The sequence below is a fragment of the Naegleria lovaniensis genome, assembly GCF_003324165.1.
Source record: "Naegleria lovaniensis strain ATCC 30569 chromosome Unknown tig029, whole genome shotgun sequence".
NCBI classification, from domain to species: Eukaryota; Heterolobosea; class Eutetramitea; order Acrasida; family Naegleriidae; genus Naegleria; species Naegleria lovaniensis.
In genome coordinates this window covers 342,316-361,893 of record NW_025407851.1, presented here as the reverse complement: position 1 = coordinate 361,893, position 19,578 = coordinate 342,316, and the positions used below count along the sequence as shown (strand labels likewise).

Below are 19,578 nucleotides of genomic sequence, written 5' to 3'. Positions count from 1 at the left end.
GATGCTAACGCCAAATAATAAAGCAACGTTTCATTTATTTCAGAAGGGCAGATTCAAGAACGAGTCAAAAATAACTAAAAACCACATGTGACATGTTTCAAATCACTACGAACAAGTTTTAGTAGAAAAATAAGTTATCCTCAGCATTCCAAAAGTCTTGAAGTCGCTGTCTTGTTTGATCAAAATCGATCACTCTTCTCATGGTCTTCACCTCCTGACCTACAATAATATAGGCTACTGGAATTTCTAAATTGTCGCAAGCAATGACGAGTTCTTCATTATTGCACTTGTTAACAAAATCTTCTGTGAGACCAACCAATTCACAGAAAACTTCTCGACACTTGCCAAAATATTGTTTAGCGCCATTCTTGAAGGTTCTCTTTTCTTCCAACTTCCATCGATCCTTAATGTTGAGGAATTTAATCTTCTTTACTTTGGCATTCTCAATCATTCCGTACAGTTTTGCCAAATCTTCGTCAAACTTTTGCTTAATTGCCTTAATTCGTTCCTCTCTCAACAATTGATCATCCTCTGAAAGCATTGTCTTTACGGCAGTGTTTAAAATGCCCTCAAGCTGGCGATTTGGATAGGAGCCTTTCGACATTTTCTTTCTGCATAGAGGACAAGATTGATTCTTGGCAAGCCAATCATAGAGACACTTCTTACAAAAGTTGTGACCACATTGCAACATGGTTGGTTCCACAAACCAATTATAACAAATGCAACATGTGAGCTCAGTTTGACAAGTGTCATTCATTAGCTTTAACTTTTGCGTATCAGATTCTGTACCTTGTGTTTGCAGAACAGTTGGCTCAGATCCATTACTTGCATGAGATTCTTTCACTCGTTTGGCTGATGTAGAAGCCGAGTCAAGTTGAGCCGTCTCCAAAGTTCTCTTCAACTGATCCGCTGAGTTCGAATTACTATTGTTGCCACCACCAGTGCTACTAGTACCACCGCTACTGCTACTACTATTCACAAATACATGATCGACAGATCCATTCTCAACAGAACCCACAGAATTAAAATTGTTCAAATTGGCACTGCTCAAAGTCTTCATGATGGCAACAGGATCCAACAATTCAAACCTGTAGATAAAAGCTTGTTTCAATTGATCCACTAACACAGTCTTCCATTCTTGCTCGGTTGCAAAATTGTGTCGTGACTTGTCTCCCAATGTAATAAAACCATTCGTAGTTGCTGTGGTTCCACCAGTGATAATAATTAAATCGCCATGTCTGAATAAATATATATATTTCAATAAAAAGGTGATGATTCAATAATACGACAATCTCATCATCATTACTACTTACTTGAGAAATGCTTTTGAGATTTTTCTACCATTCACAAGCGTTCCATTCAAACTCTTCAAATCCTCAATTTCAAACGTTACATCGGCGTGTCGATAAATCTTGGCATGATGCCTCGATACAAACTTGGCTTGTTGCTTTGAGAATATTCTCACATTGTTATCGGGTAATCGTCCAATGGTAATGACGTCCTCAGTGAGAGAAAATTCCTTCGGAATGTCTGTATAATTGGTATTTGCAAGGACAAGTTTTCCCCAAGGCTTCTTGTCTGTTGTATTGGCTGCAACATGGGTTGATGATGATTGAGAGCTGGAAGTCGTATTGGCTGCAACGGTAGTACCAGTACTGCTACTGTTACTACTGCTACTGGTCGTAGTTGTTGCTCCCGATGATGATGGTGTTGTGGTTGCTACGGAAGGTGAGGTCGTTGGTTGTTGTTGTTGAAGGATCTTGCTGTTTGTAGGTGGAAATGGAGGAAACGTTGTTGTTGTTGCAGTTTTGTTGGGACCAATCATCATGTTACTTGGAGGTGGAGGAGGCTTAGAATCTACCACCACCACTTGTTGCTGCACGGGTTGCTTTAATGATGGTGTTTTGGGAGGTGTTGTTGGTGAAGATGATTTGCCAACAGGAGTTGGATGAGTACTAGCAGATGCTCCTACCATCGTCGTTGTTGTTGTGGAGGAAGACGATGATGATGAAGGTGGTGGAATTGATGATTTATCATTTCTTTGTGTTGTTGGAGGAGAGGATGTAACAGTTACGGGTGGAGAAGATTTTACAAGACGACTTGCTTCCTCAGTGTCGTTGAGTTCATCAAAGTTTGGTTCTTCTTCGGCAGACATTAGGATCTGAAGAATTCTGTTTTTTGATGGAGAAGCCTTGTTTTGTAATAAAAGAGCGAAAATGAGAGCAAAGAATTCGTCTTGTTTTTTTAGATATTTTTTTGCAACGAAATTTTTATTACCCCTTCAAAGCATCGACTGTCTTGCAAAAATATTTGAGAAAGCAAATTATTTTTGGCCACTTGGAATTCGCTTTCAGCAAAATATTTTATTGGGTTCAAAAATGTCTCGAACAAATTTATTGGTGATTGAACAACCAATCAGTCAACTTTTCAAGACTTTCCTTATATTTCTTCTTCTTGTCGGAAGACTTTAATTCCTTGTCATCCAAAGATCTATAAAGCTCCTCGCTCACCACAACAACTTCAAAGTTGACAGCCTTTGTATCGAGATCGTGAATTTCATGAAGTGTGACCTTGATAGTACCATCTTCAGAGTGGTAGTGTTTCTTAAACTTGACAATGGTTCCTTTGAATCGGTAAGGGCTTGGTGGGTTCTTCAAAAATTCAGGATTAGTAAATTCATTCTTTTCATTGTTCCACAAGTTTGCACATTCGTTTAAGAACGAGTCCATCTCAGTTCTATTCTTATCTTGTTGCTCAACATCGTTAGGAACATAACTTGCAATGGTAATCTTGAAATCATTCAAATTTGATCGTTCCTTTGTAATAGGTGTAACATAATTCAAAGTATAGTAATTCCTAGTATGTTCATTCTTCTTGATTTGTTCCAACTTTCCTGTTGCCTTGTTAACTTCAAAAGTAATGGTTTCGTTCTTTTCTGAAGGTTGAGAGCTGTCCTCCTCTTTTGGCTTGTCGCCTGGTTTACCAAAGTAAATAGCCACAATTGTTGCGTCTTCATCTGGTATGTATTTGAGATTTGACTTGAGCTTTTCGTAGAATGTCTTGTCAACAATTCTATTAAAATGATATCTAATATCTTTTCCGTGCTTCATTTCCAACATTTCTGGAATCTTGATAGTGTCCTTAGCTGATTTGTATGCCAATAATTGACCGTACAAAGCCTTCACACTCAATACTTCAGATTCGTTCTTTCTCAACTCAATGTCAACAAGTTTGGTAGCAATTTTTTCCAACATGTCATCCTTTGTTTTCTTGTTCATTAAAGTCATTTCCTTGTGATGAGTATTGTGCTCTCCACCAGCATGAGCTTCATCATGATGAGCATCACTCACGACGTGAGAGGTTGCATGAGCATCGTGATGATCCTCACTTTCGCCCTCCTTCTTCAAAATCATTCTACTAAATGTAGAATTTGGTTGGCTTGAATAAACAGCCAAAGATGTGAATGGTCTCAAAGCAATGTCATACTCGCTCAAATCAATTTCTTCTTGATTCTCAGCATCTAAACGTTCAGAAAGTTCTGGAATCACCAAAGTACTGAAGGTTTCAGAAAAGTGTGTCATGGAAAAGTGTCCAATTCTGTTTTGAACCAATTCCTCTGCTTTAAGAACGCTTTCCTCCGAACTACCTCCGAGAACAACGGTCATATTCTTGACGCTGTACCAAGTAATGCCTGATTGTTTCTTGACTTCATTGGCAAACGAGCCCTTTTCTCCGACAAGGAAACGTGGATCGACTTTAGCTGGGATTGTAATTGTTCGTTCGTGAGAGTAGTGAGGAGGGTGAATTGTTTTATCGGTTGATGAAGAAGCGTTTGCTGGAGTGGATCCAAATTGTTGATTCAGCTTCCTTTCATAGTTTGGATTTGAGCCTGGAGTCTTCTTCTTTGGAAGATTCACACTGGCAGCACTACCAGTTGTGCTGGAAGGAGTAGTCTTCTTTCTTGATGATGAAGAGCTCATGGAGCTGAAGGCAGCATTACTACTAATTGGAGCAGTTGTGGTTGCTGCTCCCTTTTGTTTTCTACCACCTCTTTGCTTCTTGGTGCTTACACTCCAATCAGAAGAATCCTCTTCTTGATGTTGTTCTTGTTGATTTGAATCATCTTCAATGATTACAGCCTTTTCCAAATGTGCCATCCTGTTGTTGTTCGCTTGATTACGTGTAAATGAATGATAATAATTTATAAATGCGTATACGGAGTGAGGTTGTTGCTAAAACCAATACTTGTTGATGATAGTGTTGTGTTGTTGATTAATATCTCTTTTCTGATGATGATGATGATAATAATTCAGCAACCAGACACAAAGTGAAGATGAACGTTGAGAAAGGGCAACAGAAAAATTTTTTGAAACGATTTTTGAGATGCTTTCTCTTCCCATTCTTGATTGAAGGGTCTTGCATCAAACGACGTCTACCGGTTTGACATGTGGGAAGGAAAGGTGTAGATACTTTCATTGGAATGATTCAACATTACCAAATCTTCTTTCCTTGTTCGATCCTCGCTCTCCTTTCTCTCATAGAAAATGAAACTCCCCATTGAATGGTTCAACAAAAAAATAGAGCCTCAACGAAAACACTCGCGCGAACACTGTTCCTTGAAAAACCATAATAGGATCGGATGAGTTTCCAAAGTTTTCCGAGCTTTATCTACACACGACCATGGCAAGCTTTTGAAAAACCATTGACTGTACTTCTACAGGATCTTTTCTGTAGGATTACTTAAACTCGACTTTTGAGTCAATCTGACCTTTGAGGTTAACCAAGATGACGACTCTGTAGTCACTTGTTCTGAGCATGATATCGAACTGGAGACATGTTGATTCAGGTTTCCTCGTTCATAGATGATTGCTGCATTCCTTTCCTTGCCATGGATTGCGAATGGGGAACAGGTGAACATGCAGATTGGTTCCTTTTTTATCAATTAAGAGAATTATAAATCTAAAGTACTGTTGAAGCAAGCGCGTTTACGTGAAGGAATTGTGATGGTTATCATGCTCTTCTACGCTGAGATTTCTTCTCATAGTGTTCTTCGGTGGATTGAATAGATTTGTGATGAGATCTTTCATTTTGTTTATTACAAATAAATTGTTTTTTACAAACTTTAACAGAGTTCTTGTTACATTTGAAAACACAACAACGATTCAATGACTCTTCTTGGCAGCTCGGTCCGATCTAATCTTGAATTTAGCTTCATCTTTTGCAATTTCACTTGCATGTTCCTTTCCAGTCACAGCTGCATCACAATCCTTCTAACTCTGACCAGTCCATCCTCTCTTGGCACATTGATCAGTAGCCGGCATTGAGGAATATCAATTGTGGTCTTTCTCTTCACTCTTCGACTCTTATGAGTACGGAACAAACCACTGGCTTTGTCACAATCCTCTCCATTCACAATCAATCCTTTTGAAAATTCAACTTCTTCAGGAGCATCGATTTGAAGATCCAAATCAAACTTGAATCGTGCAAGATAAAGACTTCTGCAAGTGGTCTTACCGGTGGTCTTGGAGGACTTACTACAGGAATGGTTCGCTTACATCTACAGGTAGGACAACCTTTGCATCCAAACGATATCCACCTGGACAGACCTTACTACATCTGAATGGACGACAACAAGTATTTGGTGTTGGTTTAGGTCCAACTTGTCAATCCTTGAATCCTGCCTAACGTGTCTCTTACATCTTCGTTGTGGACATCTGTTGGTATCTGGAATGCAAGTACATGTGGCACAACCATTCCTGCAATGACTTGTACGTTTTCTCAACGGACATTCAGTTTGTGGCTTGCATGAACAAGTTTGACATCCATTTTCATCTTTGACATAACTATTCTATCTTGCATTTACACTTGTTTCTTGCTGATTCCTATTTGGCCATAACACATGACTACTACATTTACCAATTGATCTCAAGTCACCTTTTTTCACTGCTTCTTAGACCGCAACACAAGCATCGAGAGTTTTTAATTCTTAAAAAAAATGTGTCGAGTTGTTTTGTCTTATCTTTAATTATCATTATTTAAATTCAACTTTTGGGCAAATTGAAAAACATTCAAATTTGGTGAAAATGATAAGCAACAAATTCATCATCAACAATAATGCTGAAAAAGATAATTGCTCTCCGACAAATTTAAACGAGAACAATGATATTATTTTTGAATTCTTCATTTCCTTGAATCATTGTCAATAATTTGAATGAAAATTTTGAAACAATGGAAACAAGTGTCATATCAAATTCCTTTGATTATCTTTCAAACGAAATCACGTCCAATAAGTTCGTAAATCAATCACGCTTTTTGCATATTGTGAACCGTTTGAAGAATTTGACTTCTTTGGATCTGTTTGACAATAGAATTGGCAATGATGATGTTAAATATATTGATACGAGTGAATTTTTGAAGAATTTCATTTCTTTGACAATGATAATTTGTTAATGAGAAAACATTTGGCAACATTATCATCATGATGGGCAGGCCGAACAACTCCTCCATTCAATTCTCTTTCTTCTGCATGATCCTTTTTTGTTTCATGATGAGGATTCATGTTATGGAAGAAGTATGAGTAGGATGGTGTTTGTTTTCAAACCAATAATTTGAACTTTACTAATGACTTTGGTTCATAATTTCTCATCATAATGTCCATTTGGTGAAAGAAAGTGGTTATGGAAGAGAGTGTGGATTTGAAGGAATGACTTGATTTAACAATTCCAATTTCATTTATTTCAGGTTATGAATAAGTGATATGCATGAACATGTGGTTAAATTAGACATGAATAAGCACCACTTGAATGAGAGTCCTGACCATTCAGCAGCCGCAAAGAACATTCAAATATCCTGGCTGTTACTTCTTGGTGACTTTTAAAAATTTGTAGAAATTCAGTATCCTCTTGAATCAGGTTGAAAATGGATTGTAAGGAATATTTTGACACAACCTACCAACCCTGGCTGTTTCTCTCGTCGCCTTTGCCAGTGGTTGGTTTGAATAATAATGAGTGCGAGGAGTTGGAACAATTGGTTTGTATAGTGAGGACCATTTTGGCTGAACAAATGCTCGCTGCGGCTACGGGTTTGCTAAGGCTCTTACTTGAATTCAATTTTCGACAAAACAGTTTATTTGAACAAATCAGCTACCACAGACATATTATTGCTGTTGAGATAATTTTTCCATACTGAATTATTATTCGAAATTTCATAGATACAATGTCCCTTCTTAGTCAGGACTGCATGATCAGAGAATACTGTTTCAACTGCATCATCATTATCGTATTGTGGAATTCTGTCACCAAGAGAGCTGTTGAAAGTTTCATTGGGATGAAATAATATTCTCAACATGTTTCCTGTTTTCACAATATCAGTAATAGCTGTGTTTAAGGAATTTCTTTCTTTCCTTGCAAGGTCATTAGTTGGTGGAGAGATTGTTGTTGCCACTTTCTCATAATACAAATTGGAGAGATCAGTTGTATCATAGTTGTTCTTGAATTTTACATTGTCTCCTGTTGTCCTAGTCACAGCTGCAACAATTGGAATACAAAAAGGAATTGTATCATCTTTAACGTTGGAAGAACGTATTAACATTCCCAATACATCAGGTCCTGCATGGTGGCATGGGCGTACTAAAAACTGTGACAAAAGGTCATTGTTTCCTGTTAATGGATACCGTTCTGTTTGAAATCCTTTCATATTGCAATGCATTGTGTTAATAAGAAGAGATGAAATTTTGAAATCAGTGCCCAATGAATCTTTGGAAATTTCTGAATCTTCAATATAATACTTTGCAGGTGAATAATATTTTTGCAAATAAGTCCCTGGGAATTGTTGTTTAAAGAATTCAAAATGGTTCAAAATAAAATATACAGCAGCCACTTCAGAGAGAGGTGAAATATCATCAATTTCGCTCAATTGTTTGTGCGAATATAAAAACCAATCACTTTTAGCCTCAGATCCCTCTTGTTGAAGAGTCTTCAGCAATCTCATTCTTTCTATTGGACTGATAATCTTATATATTTTGTTAGTGTTATCATAGGTATAACTCAAACCATGTGTTAACAAAAACTTTGCAACATTTTGTTCCTCAAAAGATAACACACATGGTCGTGATGAAATAATATCGTTAGTTTTTGTTAAATTTACCTCTCCAAGCAAGGCTAATCTGTAGAATAAACTCTTGTATAAGGATTTCTGAATTTTTGTTTGTCCATAATTCTCTTTACGAAAAACGAGAGTGCAAAGATTTGTATATATCAAGTCTGTAAAAGATCTAAATTGAAGAGCTGACTGTTTGCACAACACTAAAAATAATTGTTGAAGAAATTCTTCACATAGTCTTATCGGACCTTGTAAAAATGTTGCAACAATATTCCAAATTTCTGAATTATCGTTTCCTTTTCTACTGGTATCTATAAACATGTCTAAAAAATTTGTTACTTGTTTGGCATGCAATATTGGAAGCGGTTTTTTAAAGTGGTAGGAAAATTTTTCAAAACGTGGTTTTGAACAATCGTGCGAAATAGGTTGTTCAATTTTGTCCTCTATAGCATTTGCAGAGGTTGTTGTTAATATTACTGGGCCAAAATATCTCATGTTGGAAGTGAGAAGAGTTAGCAGGTTGCCGTTGTTTACGTCGTTTCTTAGAGGAATTTGGTTGTCAAAGTCGTCAAAATTGTGAGCTTCGTCAATTAAAAACATAACTTGTTCTAACTGAGGAGAAAAAGTATACTGTTCATATTTTTGTTTAAAAACTTCTTCTACCATTTTAAAACCCTCATTCAAGATATATTTGTACAAGTACAGATTAATATTTTCAATGTTTTCCATAGTGCTCAATTTGTCCATATTACTAATAATAATATCAGCCACAAATAAGTATGACCTGATGAAACGGCGTATTACTGTATCTAATAAACATCTCAAGTCCATACTATTTTGTGAGTCGTTAAGTATTGTGTTCAAATAGCTCTTCAATATAACTTTGTGAAGAACTGAAATTTTCAATACAATGTGTCCCCGAGAAATTAAGTGATAAGCAAAATGAGTTTTTCCAGTTCCTGTAGCCTCAATTAATACCAACAATGGATTAAGAACATAACGTGAAGTAATAAATTCATAATGTTCGTCATACTTGTTTGAAGGGAATGTGGGACCTAAATCGCACGATATGGCCTTTGAAGAAGTTATTTCCATGTTATTTGGTCCCTCATTCTCGAACAAATAGATTGGGGAATCAGCTTTGTCGAGTTGAAATTGTTTCATCTTCTCATTGAACTGCAATACTGATTCTTTTTCATTTGTTGAATAAGCTTTGACATGGTTAGCAAAATCGTCCAAAACTGATCGGATAAAACGTTTCGGAGCCTTAGTGAATTTCTTTAGCTCAATTTGAATCTTATTGTTTTGTAGGAGAAATTCTTTGACCCATTCGACAACTATTGTGTCCAAATTCAAGTCAAGATTTCCAATGACCACAGATTCACCTTCGGAAGAGACTACTTTTTGTGCAATGGTGTAGAGAGATTTATCATCTAATGAAGAAACTTGATCAAGACTCAAATCAGCACCTCCTTTTGCAATTGGTTCGCCCAATTTTTGCTTGATGTGCTTAATCACTGGCTCCAATTGCCATAGTGAATATTGTCTGGTCATTAATTGATCGAGCACCCAATGTACAACAGTTTGGCAAGTGTTGGAGAGTCGAAAAGTCATTTTAAAACCACTGTCTTTTAAAATGTTCTTGAATTGATCAAGAGCAAAGTATTCATCCTTCTTCTGAATATCCTCAACAACGTTATGGAGAGCTGAGCCATCAAAATCATTCTCATACAAAGAATTCACATCATCAACTGACAAATCAGCTCCACCCAAAGATTCAGGAGAGGTCAGTACTGATGCTACTTGTTGGGCACTCCATTTCTTATAATCAGTCAAATTGAGAGTGATTTGTTGGGAGGATTTTGGTGCTGATGATGCTTCTTTCAACCAATTTGTGGTGATGTACGAACGTATTTGGCCAAATGCCGATGTTGTTGTTGTAGGATCATACAACAATTTCTTGTTCGTAATAATTGTATTTGATTTAATTGACAGAGAAGAATTGGAATTTCTTTTCGGGTAAAACAGCATCTGTTGAACAATGTTGTTCGTTATTATTCTTTTCATTTTTTTTTGATGATTAATTATAAATTTAAAACATCATTATTTGATGTATAAGTATTTTTTAAAATTGTCCCAACAGCTAATTAAGGTTTCTTAAACAAACAAAAACGTTGTGAATTCTGTCGTTTAGAATGCAGCAAAGACAACAGTGAACCTTTGTTGAAAAGAAATCAAAGACGAACTCGACTTCCAAGTTCATCTTGTGAAAACCACACAAAAAAAAAATGACTCTCAAATGGGAAATCAAAGGCGATTTAAAGATCTTCAGAACGCGATTACTGGCCTTGGGATGGCTATTCGTCTTCTTGTTTCCTCCAGTGGTGCCATGTATCATCATGATATGGGAGAGACGAAAAGTAGAGGAGGAGGGAACACAAACGGGTATCGGATGTTGTAATAATTATTATTTTTTGTGTAGTATGGTTGATGTGTGTGCCATTATTCTGACCATACTCGGATGGGTTCCAGGATGTATATTTACAGCTGTTTTGTTGGCTTCTATTTAAATTATTGCTAGGTTTTATTAAAGGTCTTTCCGATGATGATGCCAATCAAGAAAACGTGTCATGAGATTTATAATGTTATTATTTGGAGAACAACAAAATTAATTGTTCGTCATTTCTCAACAAGAGCTCTTTAAAACCGCAAGAATGAAGATCATCATTGAACTGATTCCAGATTTGGAAATTCAAATAAAAAATTAAAAATGCAGAAAACCCTTTCCGAGCAAGACGTTATGAAGGATCATGATGATCAGCTTGATGAGAACGTGATCACGATCAGTACAACCACAGCAACACCCTTTCCCTCGCCTAGCTTCAACAATACTACAGGAGATGGAACCTTAGCAGAATCGCAGCAGCAGCAAACAACCGATGACTCTTCCGAAGACGATTCTGATGATTTCTATGAAGACATGTACAATTATGAATCTCTAGCTGATGTACTAGATGAAGAAGAAGAATTAGTCAAAGTTTGGAAAAGAATTCAAAACGTTTTCAAACATCGTAAAGATGCACTCATGGACCGTGTTCAAAATTTATCCTCCAATATTAAGAAACAAGTGGATGATCGGAAACTCGAGTTGAAGAAGAGAAAGGAAAAATTAGAACGAGAGTTAAGAAGGTGAGAACTTGCATGAAGTTTTTATATATATCATAACATTTATTGTTCTTTCAACATGTATATGATCATTATGAACATATCCACTACGGAAAAGACCTGAAACGATCAAATTTAAGGACAAGTTAGCCTTTACGTTGGGAGTAATCATTTTGACCTCATCGACCTTTTTACTTGCCAAATACCCTCAATTTCTTCCCAATTATTACATGATCTTGTGTGTGATATTCATGGTTGTGAGATTCTTTTCATATCATGGAAGAGGTTATCATTACTTTATGCTCGATTTTTGTTACTTGGCAAATTTAATTCTAATTTTCTATTTGACCTTGTATCCGACGAGTCCACACTTGTTCATGATGAATTTTGTGAATTGTACTGGTCCATTGTTATTTGCAGTCATCATGTGGAGAAATAGTTTGGTGTTTCATTCCATTGAAAAAGTCACATCAGTCTTTATTCATATTTATCCAAATTTAGTGATTTTTGTGTTGAGATGGATGGTGAAACATGAAGATGGAATTGTCAAGTTTCCTATTACAAGGCAAGAATATCACATTTGCAATGATGAAAAATGTACGATATCGTTTCGTGACGTGTTTTATACACATATCGTACTCTTTTGTTTTTGGCAAATTGGATACACGATCAAAACCAATGGTATGTTCATTATATATAATTGTTTCCATGGAACTTTTATTCATGGTGAAAAACAGTAATTGACAAGTCGTATTTACAGAGAAGAGAACACTTACAAACCACGTATCGTTATCTCACATCAAAATCGTACATTCAGATATTAAGTGACAAGATTTATGGACCTAAATATCGTCCTTATGGATTTATTACTCTTCAATTTATTTATCATATGCTTACACTCATTCCCGTGAAATTTGCATTTGACAATTTCTACCTTCATGCTCTCATGCTTTCAGGCGTGTTTTTATGTTCAATTTACAATGGAGCCTCTTTTTACTTTGAGAGATTTGTACAACATTATGTGGAGGATTTAAACAAGATCGCAGACAAACTCGAAAAAGAGGAGCGAGAGGCAGAAGCTTTGGAACGACTGACTCAGCAGTCAAATGCTGAACAACATGTGAAATGTGGCAGCATTGAGACCCCACAAGAATCAAGAAATATGGTTTCCAACATTGTACAGTAAAGTTCTTCAAATTTGAAGTCTTGTCTTTACCCGTTATTGGTGGCAATGGTGGTTATTTCCTTATGAAGTTTATTCGAAAGAGGTGCCACGTTGTAACATTGCTTAATGATTGTGTGAACAGGTTGATTCACGTGTGCACTAAAAGAGTCAGTTAGCCAGCATGCACATCTATTCGTTAAAAAAAGAAAACACCACTGAGCTTGTTTTGTGTTAATTCTGGAAAGTGTTCGACATCACTGTCATCACTGGAAACTTCCACAATTTCATTTTCCTGTGGTTCTTTGCTAAGGGAACGATGTTTGTGTTCGGTCCGAACGCTCTTTTTCACCAATTTACGTGCTGTTCGTCTTCGCTGTACAGCTTTTTTCTTTTCCACTGGTCCAGATTTGTCAACAAGTACCATTTTCAACAAGTCAACATACTGATACTCATTGATGCGGTAGTATCGAGTTGGAGAATGCTTTTTTGACAATGTTTCTTCCTTAAAAAACTTTTTAAACCGTCTTTCGAGTTCACAACTCGTATCAACATCAAATTGTTGTTTTTCATATGTTGAGTTGTCTTTACGCCATTCCCATACATATTTGCTCTTCCAGACACAAGTAGCTGCTTTTGAATAAGCATCTGCAAAGAAATTAATGGTGCTTGGGTGGAAACTACCAACATATTGTCGACCTGGCTCTATGGTGATCCATTTGATTTTTTGAGGCAGAGCATATTCCTTACAATGTGTGATGTTCAAAATTCCATCAATATCATTCAACGTTTGAACAAAGAAGGGTTGTTTGTGTAGTTCATGTATCACGTATTGTAAACGAGCTTCTCGTTTTGACCAATCACGTGAAATACTAATTGCTCGTTCACGTCTCGTTCTTACAAAGGACACTTGAGCATAGTCATGATTTTCATTCGGTTTGAGAATATCCCTTGCTTTGGAAACTTGTGCTCTTGTCATGGCCCTCTGCAATATGGAATGAACAAAGGGACATCGATACGTCAATCTCATAATCAAGATCTTGGCAAGTCCTGTGAATTTGGCTATTCCAGCTTTCGAATTTCTAGCACAGAACACTCGTAACTTGTCTGGTCGAACAAATATTGGGTCTCTTACTTTTTTGAAAGAAAAACCAGGAACACCAATCCTAAAACCTCTCATTGCATATTTCACAAGTCTCACTTCATACCTATTTTTGGAGTAATGTAAATATTAAAATAATATTACAAATTGAACAGAATGATGTTTGAATTGCATGGTTAAGAATCCTTGAATTCAAGTAATCAGTACATACGTTGTGGATTGTCGGTCTGGATCGACCCAATTACATCTCATTCTTATAGCTTCCTTTGCTCGTGGTAAACAATACAATTGATTTCCATCAAAACCAAAGCAACAACTTGGTACATCGAAGCCCATTAATATTTCAGCTGGATTCTTGTAGATACGTAAAATGATCTGAACGGGTCGAATGGGATTGTTAAATCTAAAAGTGATAGCATGTTCAGTTCTGAATGTGACAATGTCGTCAATGGTAAATTTACCCAAAGAGGGTACCTTGTAAAATTGATGGGGAATTTTCTTTAAATTCTTCTTAAACAAGTTAAAAATTTCAATAATCTTGTTCTCTGCTTGTTCTTCAGAGAGTCCATAGAAAAAAAGGTCAATATCACTGTTTTTCCATGTATTGGAAGATGTGTAATATCGAGCCAAACGACAGTCAAACATTTCTGGTTTCACTAACTCGACATTTGAATCATAGTCTGATTCGTTTTCACTTTCTCCCTCTGAATCAGTAACATATTCATCATCACTATTCAACACTTTTTCATCTTTGCTATGCTCATGCTCGATAACAACATCACCATCGTCATTGTCCCAATTGTAAAGCAAGTTTTCGTTGGGTTCATCTAGATCTGTATTGGAATGTGTGGGATTCTTGAAATGATCACGCAACTTGATTTGCTCAACTTGGAGTGCTGCTGCCAATACACTTCCGCCTGCAACAAAACAATTATTCCAATCCATATCTTTGAACAAGCCATAGGTGAAGGCATTAAATTGTCGAAAGAAATCTTGTCGTGATTCACACAATTTAGGTACTGAAGGAATTGAGTTTTTCTTGCTTGAAAAAGCACTTGCTTCGTTTGGATCCTCAAAGTCAAAGAGTAAACCAATTCCTTTGGGAGGATCATATCTGGAAAAATCTCGAAGTTGATGATCAGTTCCAAAAACGCTAACTAGATGTAAATATGGATCATCAAGCATGCTGTTGTCTCTATCTACAACATATAAATTTCGTAGTAAATCCTCTTCTTGCTTCATCTTAATAAGCTTTTCTCCAAGTAGCTCAATAGGATATCGAAATGGGTCAAAATATTCAGTCAATTCTCTTAATCTGAGTTCCTTTGCCTCCTTATATATTTGTTTCTGTTTAGGAAGCTCTTTGGGAATGCATGAGGTGTTTCCAGATTCTAAATAATTAAATATGACTCCATACACGTCAGGATCACGGTCGAGAAAGATGGAGGAAGTCTTGTCCATTTTGCGAAGCATGTCAATGAAAATACTTTCTGAATGTTTCACAAGTTTTTCAATGTTGATTGAAAACTTGACACCTCTTACATTGAAAGTAATAAAGGTAGGTTGTAAGTTGCTCTCTTTTTCTAAAACTATTTGCTTTTCTTGCTCTAAGAGCGATTCATGTTCATTGAAATACTTTTCAACTCGAGACTTTTCTTGAACGGTCAATTGGTTGAATTTTGAAATCCATTCATCGTCTGCTAAATGCTGATTTTCACTAACCATCGTGTCGTTGAAAACTGTAGGCATGGTTACCTCTTGAACATCGTCGTCATCGTCCTCTTGCATTCCTTCTGGCTGTTCTCCAAATTCTGTGAGCAGTTGGCAAATTCTTTCGCTCAATTTTGTTGTTCCAAAGAAATCAGATTCTTCCAGTAAATTTTTCAAATGTTGGATCGATTCAGCACCATGTTCTTCCCACAAACCAATATGTGTTGTTGAGCCTTTGGAAGTGTTGAATGGTTTTAAAAAATCAATGTTAAATATTACAATGAAATCACTTATTGTGTGCACATACCTGTACGCAAGTGTTCCAAGATGTGAGGAAAGTAATCAGGATTTCGATCTTTGAAAAGAATTGCACCATTTTCATCCTTGTCAATTTTAAAATCTGAATTCAACATGACTTTGATCATATTTTCTCTCTTTGTGAGCGTTTGAAGGGTGGTCACAAAATTCTTTCCACCCACGTGAATGTGAACTAAATTTTTCTGCGAAGACAGAATATCATCTAATATTGGATCAATGGTTTGATCTTGTGGCTCATGATCCTGTTGTTGCTTCTCATGTGAGACTTCCTGTGGTCGAGTTTCATCATCATTACTACCACTACTGCTGCTGTACATGAACTTTTCCAAAATTTCAAGCTCCTTCTTTCTTGCTTCATAACGCTCCTTTTCTGTTTTTAATTTCATTAACTTTTCAATTCGGAATCGTTCGAGTTGTTCTCTCATGAGAAGATGAGCTGGTTCTTCGGAATGCCCTTCTTCTTGATGATCATTGCTGCTCGGGTGAGAGTTCTCTTCACGCTTGCGTTTCACTTGAAGAGTTGGTGAAGGAAGCATTTTTTTTTGTGCTTTTTCCTCTCTTTGTTCGTTGTTGCTGCAAGAAAGTTTGTAAGAGCATGCAGTTGCATGTACATTCGAGAACACCAGACAATCTCATTTAATAATTGTTCGAATTTTCAAATGAAACCAAAGAGCCCTTGTGCTTGTTTTTTAACCTGAAGAATTCTGAAGAAGGATCCATGAGAGCATTAAACCACTCACCATCGACTTGAAGCGGTTCGAAAATATGCATGGTCCACGCTTTCAATTTGTATTCTTGACAATTATCAAACGATGCCTGATGTTTCAATAACAGAACACAAACAATGACCAATGCGTTCAACCCAAATTCTTTCAAAAGAGCCAGTATTTGAAAAATACATCTCAAATCTAAAAAGTTGAAAAATAATTGTCTCAACCATCGAGTGATAATATTGGAAATGCTTAATCCACACATGACAAATGAGTTGTACTGAATAGGAAATTCTTCACATAATATGGTTTCAATATGTGAAGTAATTTCTAGAATAAAATTTTGATGATTGCTAATCAAGTCAAGAAATGGATTATTGGCAAGGAATATTTTGACTTTTTCTACGTCGTTTCCGAAAAGAAGAGTGGCCAGAATTTTTGACCAGCTTTGAGATGCATCAAAATGTCTTTCCTCTCCATATACAGATTTAAAATAGGAAGCTAGATATTTCAATCCAAATGATCCAATATTTTGATTGAGGCATTCATGTAGGTCTTTGGACGGAACTGTAACCGAAACTAAGCATGTATTTGTAATGAAAGATCTGTACTCGAGAATTGAATGGCTTTGCAACACTTCTGTTAAAGTTGGATCGCCTTCAAAGTCTGTCCCATCAAATGTTACCGATGCTTTACATGTAGAGAAGGGGAATAGCTGTTGTTCTCTTCGTTCTGATTTACCTCCAACCGTGGTACAAAATTGAACAATCGAGTTCCGTATGTATGAAGGTTCATCAATGATGGAGGTGTCCTCTGAGAAGGAAATTTTCAACAGTTCCTTCCATAAATTGCTGCTGTAAAGAGATGCTGCTGCATTTAAGTTGTTAATAAGGCTAGAAAATAATTGTAATCCAAACTGTGGTATTGCACATGATAATAATTTTAGGCTTAAAAGCGTGCATAGAACAAATACTTACCACACAGTCACATTCATAGTCTTGTTTTACAAATGACCAAATCTCATCAACAATACTTGAGATCTCATAGGAGAAAGGAGAAAGCAGTAATATTTGAGTAATGTCATATCTGAATTGATCTAAATCTTTTCTCTCAGTTTCAGGTGTCCAGTCAAACTGATCATAAATTAATTTTTCTTTTTCAATGAGGTCTGTTAGGTAATTGATGGCAATATCTGTATATGATGTTCGAACGCATCCAACTTGAGAGAGCGTGTAGCAGTGATAAGGAAGGCATAGCTGAGAGCTGTCAATATGGTGTGTGTATTATATTGTCGTAATAATTAATGATATATTGTAAGACCATCAATCCATTCACTTACCTTGAGAAGAGATGATCCAAACATTCGTCTAAAATTTCATATTTTGAAAGAAGGACTAATCCTCTCGTCTTGTGTGTCATGTGCAATAATATGTGCATGACCTTGTCATATAAATTTTTCTTTTGTTCAATGACTAAATCCAACATGTGGGTAGACTCGATCTTGTCATATAAATTCTCGTTCTTAGTGATAGACTTAAATATATCTAATCCATGAAGCTTGATAGTGTGTGGCAAAGATTCTGACGAAAAAATCTCAGTGAGAAAAGTAAACAACCTATCCATAATACATTCATTAGAGCTCACTTGCTGAGCATGGTTAACGAGTGCACTATTGCAAATTTCACATATAGCAGTAATAAACTGCTCTGTGAACATGTTAATCTCAAACGAGGACACAAAGGATGACATCAAAAATGCAATATAATCCACGTCGAAATAAACAGAATTCATATTAATTAAGGCCTGCTTGGTTATTGACAAGAGTCTCCGATAATGCATTGAGTCAATAACAGCCTCCTCTTGTTCCCTAATTGCTGTCAAAAAGGATTCACATAATTTTTGGATCATAAACTTGTAGTCAATAATGGATTTGCAATCCTTGTTCTGAAGAAGGCGAGAGCATATGGCCGAGCTATGAGTTAACACAAAATAGGTCATTGTTTTCTGATCCTTGGAGGTTGATGAAAGACCTTCGTAAACTCGGCTCAAAAATTCTAATTTTGGTATTAATTTGATAACCTTTTTCCGAATTTTGAACTCCTTCATCCAGCTGCCAAACCATTCATTCTCTGTGTCAAGATAGCTTAAAAAATAGTAAGCTGCACGATTGGAGAGAAGTACAAATGTTTTCTCTAGCAATGTTTTGGAGGTGTCGCCAAAGAAGCAAAGCCAATTCTTTGGAACTTCATAGTTAAATTGGATTAACACTTTAAAAGAATCCAAAAGTCCATGATTACTTTCTATAGCTTCCAATTGAAGTGTAGATAATTCCTGATATTGGCTTGTTCTTTCTATGAGATGATTCAGTAAATTAATATGAATTTCTGCAGTAGCTTCTGGTGGTGAGACTTTGAAGAAATTTTTGTACATGGCTACGCATAAATTTCGTACTTCGTCATTCTCATCCGATAATCCTAGGGTGACATTTTCTAGCACAAGATTCCAATGTTCATTCGACACAATATCAGCTGCAAACATTTTGTGAAGTTCTTTGGCTGCCTCCACTCGTGTGTTAATTTCCAAGAGTTTGTTTCCAATGGTTAGAGCAAGCTCCTTTCGTCGATCGCTGCTTTCAAACATGTGTGATTTTTGGTTGACAAAATTTTCCCAGTAAAACTCAGACTCGGCAGAAGGAGAGGTAGTATCTCGAGTGGAAGTGTGACTAGATTTTGGTTCTTTTGTCCATCCATTTTCCTTAAATTCAATAATGGCTCTGTCAACTTCAGCTAATACTTGTAGCAATAAATGCTCGAATTTGGGTGAGCTTGTTAATTGTTCTCCAAAATTTACGCTGCCTGTCATGATGTCAAAGAGTAGAGAATCTTCTCCTTGTTGATTAATTTTTTGTATGACATCCTTTGTAAAAACATTCTCTATTTGAGATAGTATTGCACTGACAATGTCGTATTTCTGTGAATCGGAAAAGGATCATTCAATGGAATCAAACCAATTATTATTAGATAATTATTGTATGATCAGAATTCGTAATAATATTCATTTAGTTCACTTCATATTAGTAACTGTAATGCTTCCAACACCCACTTACATGAAACTGAGCATCAAGTCTCTCCATCGACAATAAATCCCTCTCAACACTATCCGATTCCAATTTCCGATCAAAATCATCAAATGAAAACACCTTATACCTCTGTTGTAGTTTCTCTAGGACTTGTTTGATCGATCGGGCATTGATGGTCTTTCGTTTTTTCATTGTTTTTTTGTGGGCTCGATGTTTTTCGTGTTCCACACCC

The 19,578-nt window shown here is 36.3% G+C and overlaps 6 protein-coding genes across 6 annotated transcripts; 1 reads left to right on the top strand and 5 right to left on the bottom strand.

Annotated features, from left to right (window-relative positions):
• Positions 1 to 118: 118 nt before the first annotated feature.
• C9374_007479 (uncharacterized protein) lies at positions 119 to 2,155 on the bottom strand (the record flags this gene model as incomplete). The annotated part of the gene is made up of 2 exons (XM_044697448.1): positions 119 to 1,238; positions 1,314 to 2,155. 2 exons carry the CDS (start codon positions 2,153 to 2,155, stop codon positions 119 to 121), a joined length of 1,962 nt encoding a protein of 653 aa, XP_044546602.1.
• A 238-nt stretch (positions 2,156 to 2,393) lies between these two features.
• C9374_007478 (uncharacterized protein) lies at positions 2,394 to 4,157 on the bottom strand (the record flags this gene model as incomplete). The annotated part of the gene is made up of 1 exon (XM_044697447.1): positions 2,394 to 4,157. The coding sequence occupies one exon, from the start codon at positions 4,155 to 4,157 to the stop codon at positions 2,394 to 2,396; it is 1,764 nt and encodes a 587-aa protein (XP_044546601.1).
• Positions 4,158 to 7,125: 2,968 nt separating this feature from the next.
• C9374_007477 (uncharacterized protein) lies at positions 7,126 to 10,167 on the bottom strand (the record flags this gene model as incomplete). The annotated part of the gene is made up of 1 exon (XM_044697446.1): positions 7,126 to 10,167. The coding sequence occupies one exon, from the start codon at positions 10,165 to 10,167 to the stop codon at positions 7,126 to 7,128; it is 3,042 nt and encodes a 1,013-aa protein (XP_044546600.1).
• Positions 10,168 to 10,870: 703 nt separating this feature from the next.
• C9374_007476 (uncharacterized protein) lies at positions 10,871 to 12,451 on the top strand (the record flags this gene model as incomplete). The annotated part of the gene is made up of 3 exons (XM_044697445.1): positions 10,871 to 11,289; positions 11,384 to 11,946; positions 12,003 to 12,451. The coding sequence occupies 3 exons, from the start codon at positions 10,871 to 10,873 to the stop codon at positions 12,449 to 12,451; spliced, it is 1,431 nt and encodes a 476-aa protein (XP_044546599.1).
• A 175-nt stretch (positions 12,452 to 12,626) lies between these two features.
• C9374_007475 (uncharacterized protein) lies at positions 12,627 to 16,093 on the bottom strand (the record flags this gene model as incomplete). The annotated part of the gene is made up of 3 exons (XM_044697444.1): positions 12,627 to 13,635; positions 13,741 to 15,472; positions 15,547 to 16,093. 3 exons carry the CDS (start codon positions 16,091 to 16,093, stop codon positions 12,627 to 12,629), a joined length of 3,288 nt encoding a protein of 1,095 aa, XP_044546598.1.
• A 100-nt stretch (positions 16,094 to 16,193) lies between these two features.
• On the bottom strand, positions 16,194 to 19,538 carry C9374_007474 (uncharacterized protein; the record flags this gene model as incomplete). Its single annotated transcript, XM_044697443.1, has 4 exons — positions 16,194 to 17,183; positions 17,245 to 17,530; positions 17,607 to 19,237; positions 19,374 to 19,538. 4 exons carry the CDS (start codon positions 19,536 to 19,538, stop codon positions 16,194 to 16,196), a joined length of 3,072 nt encoding a protein of 1,023 aa, XP_044546597.1.
• Between the last annotated feature and the right edge of the window lie 40 nt (positions 19,539 to 19,578).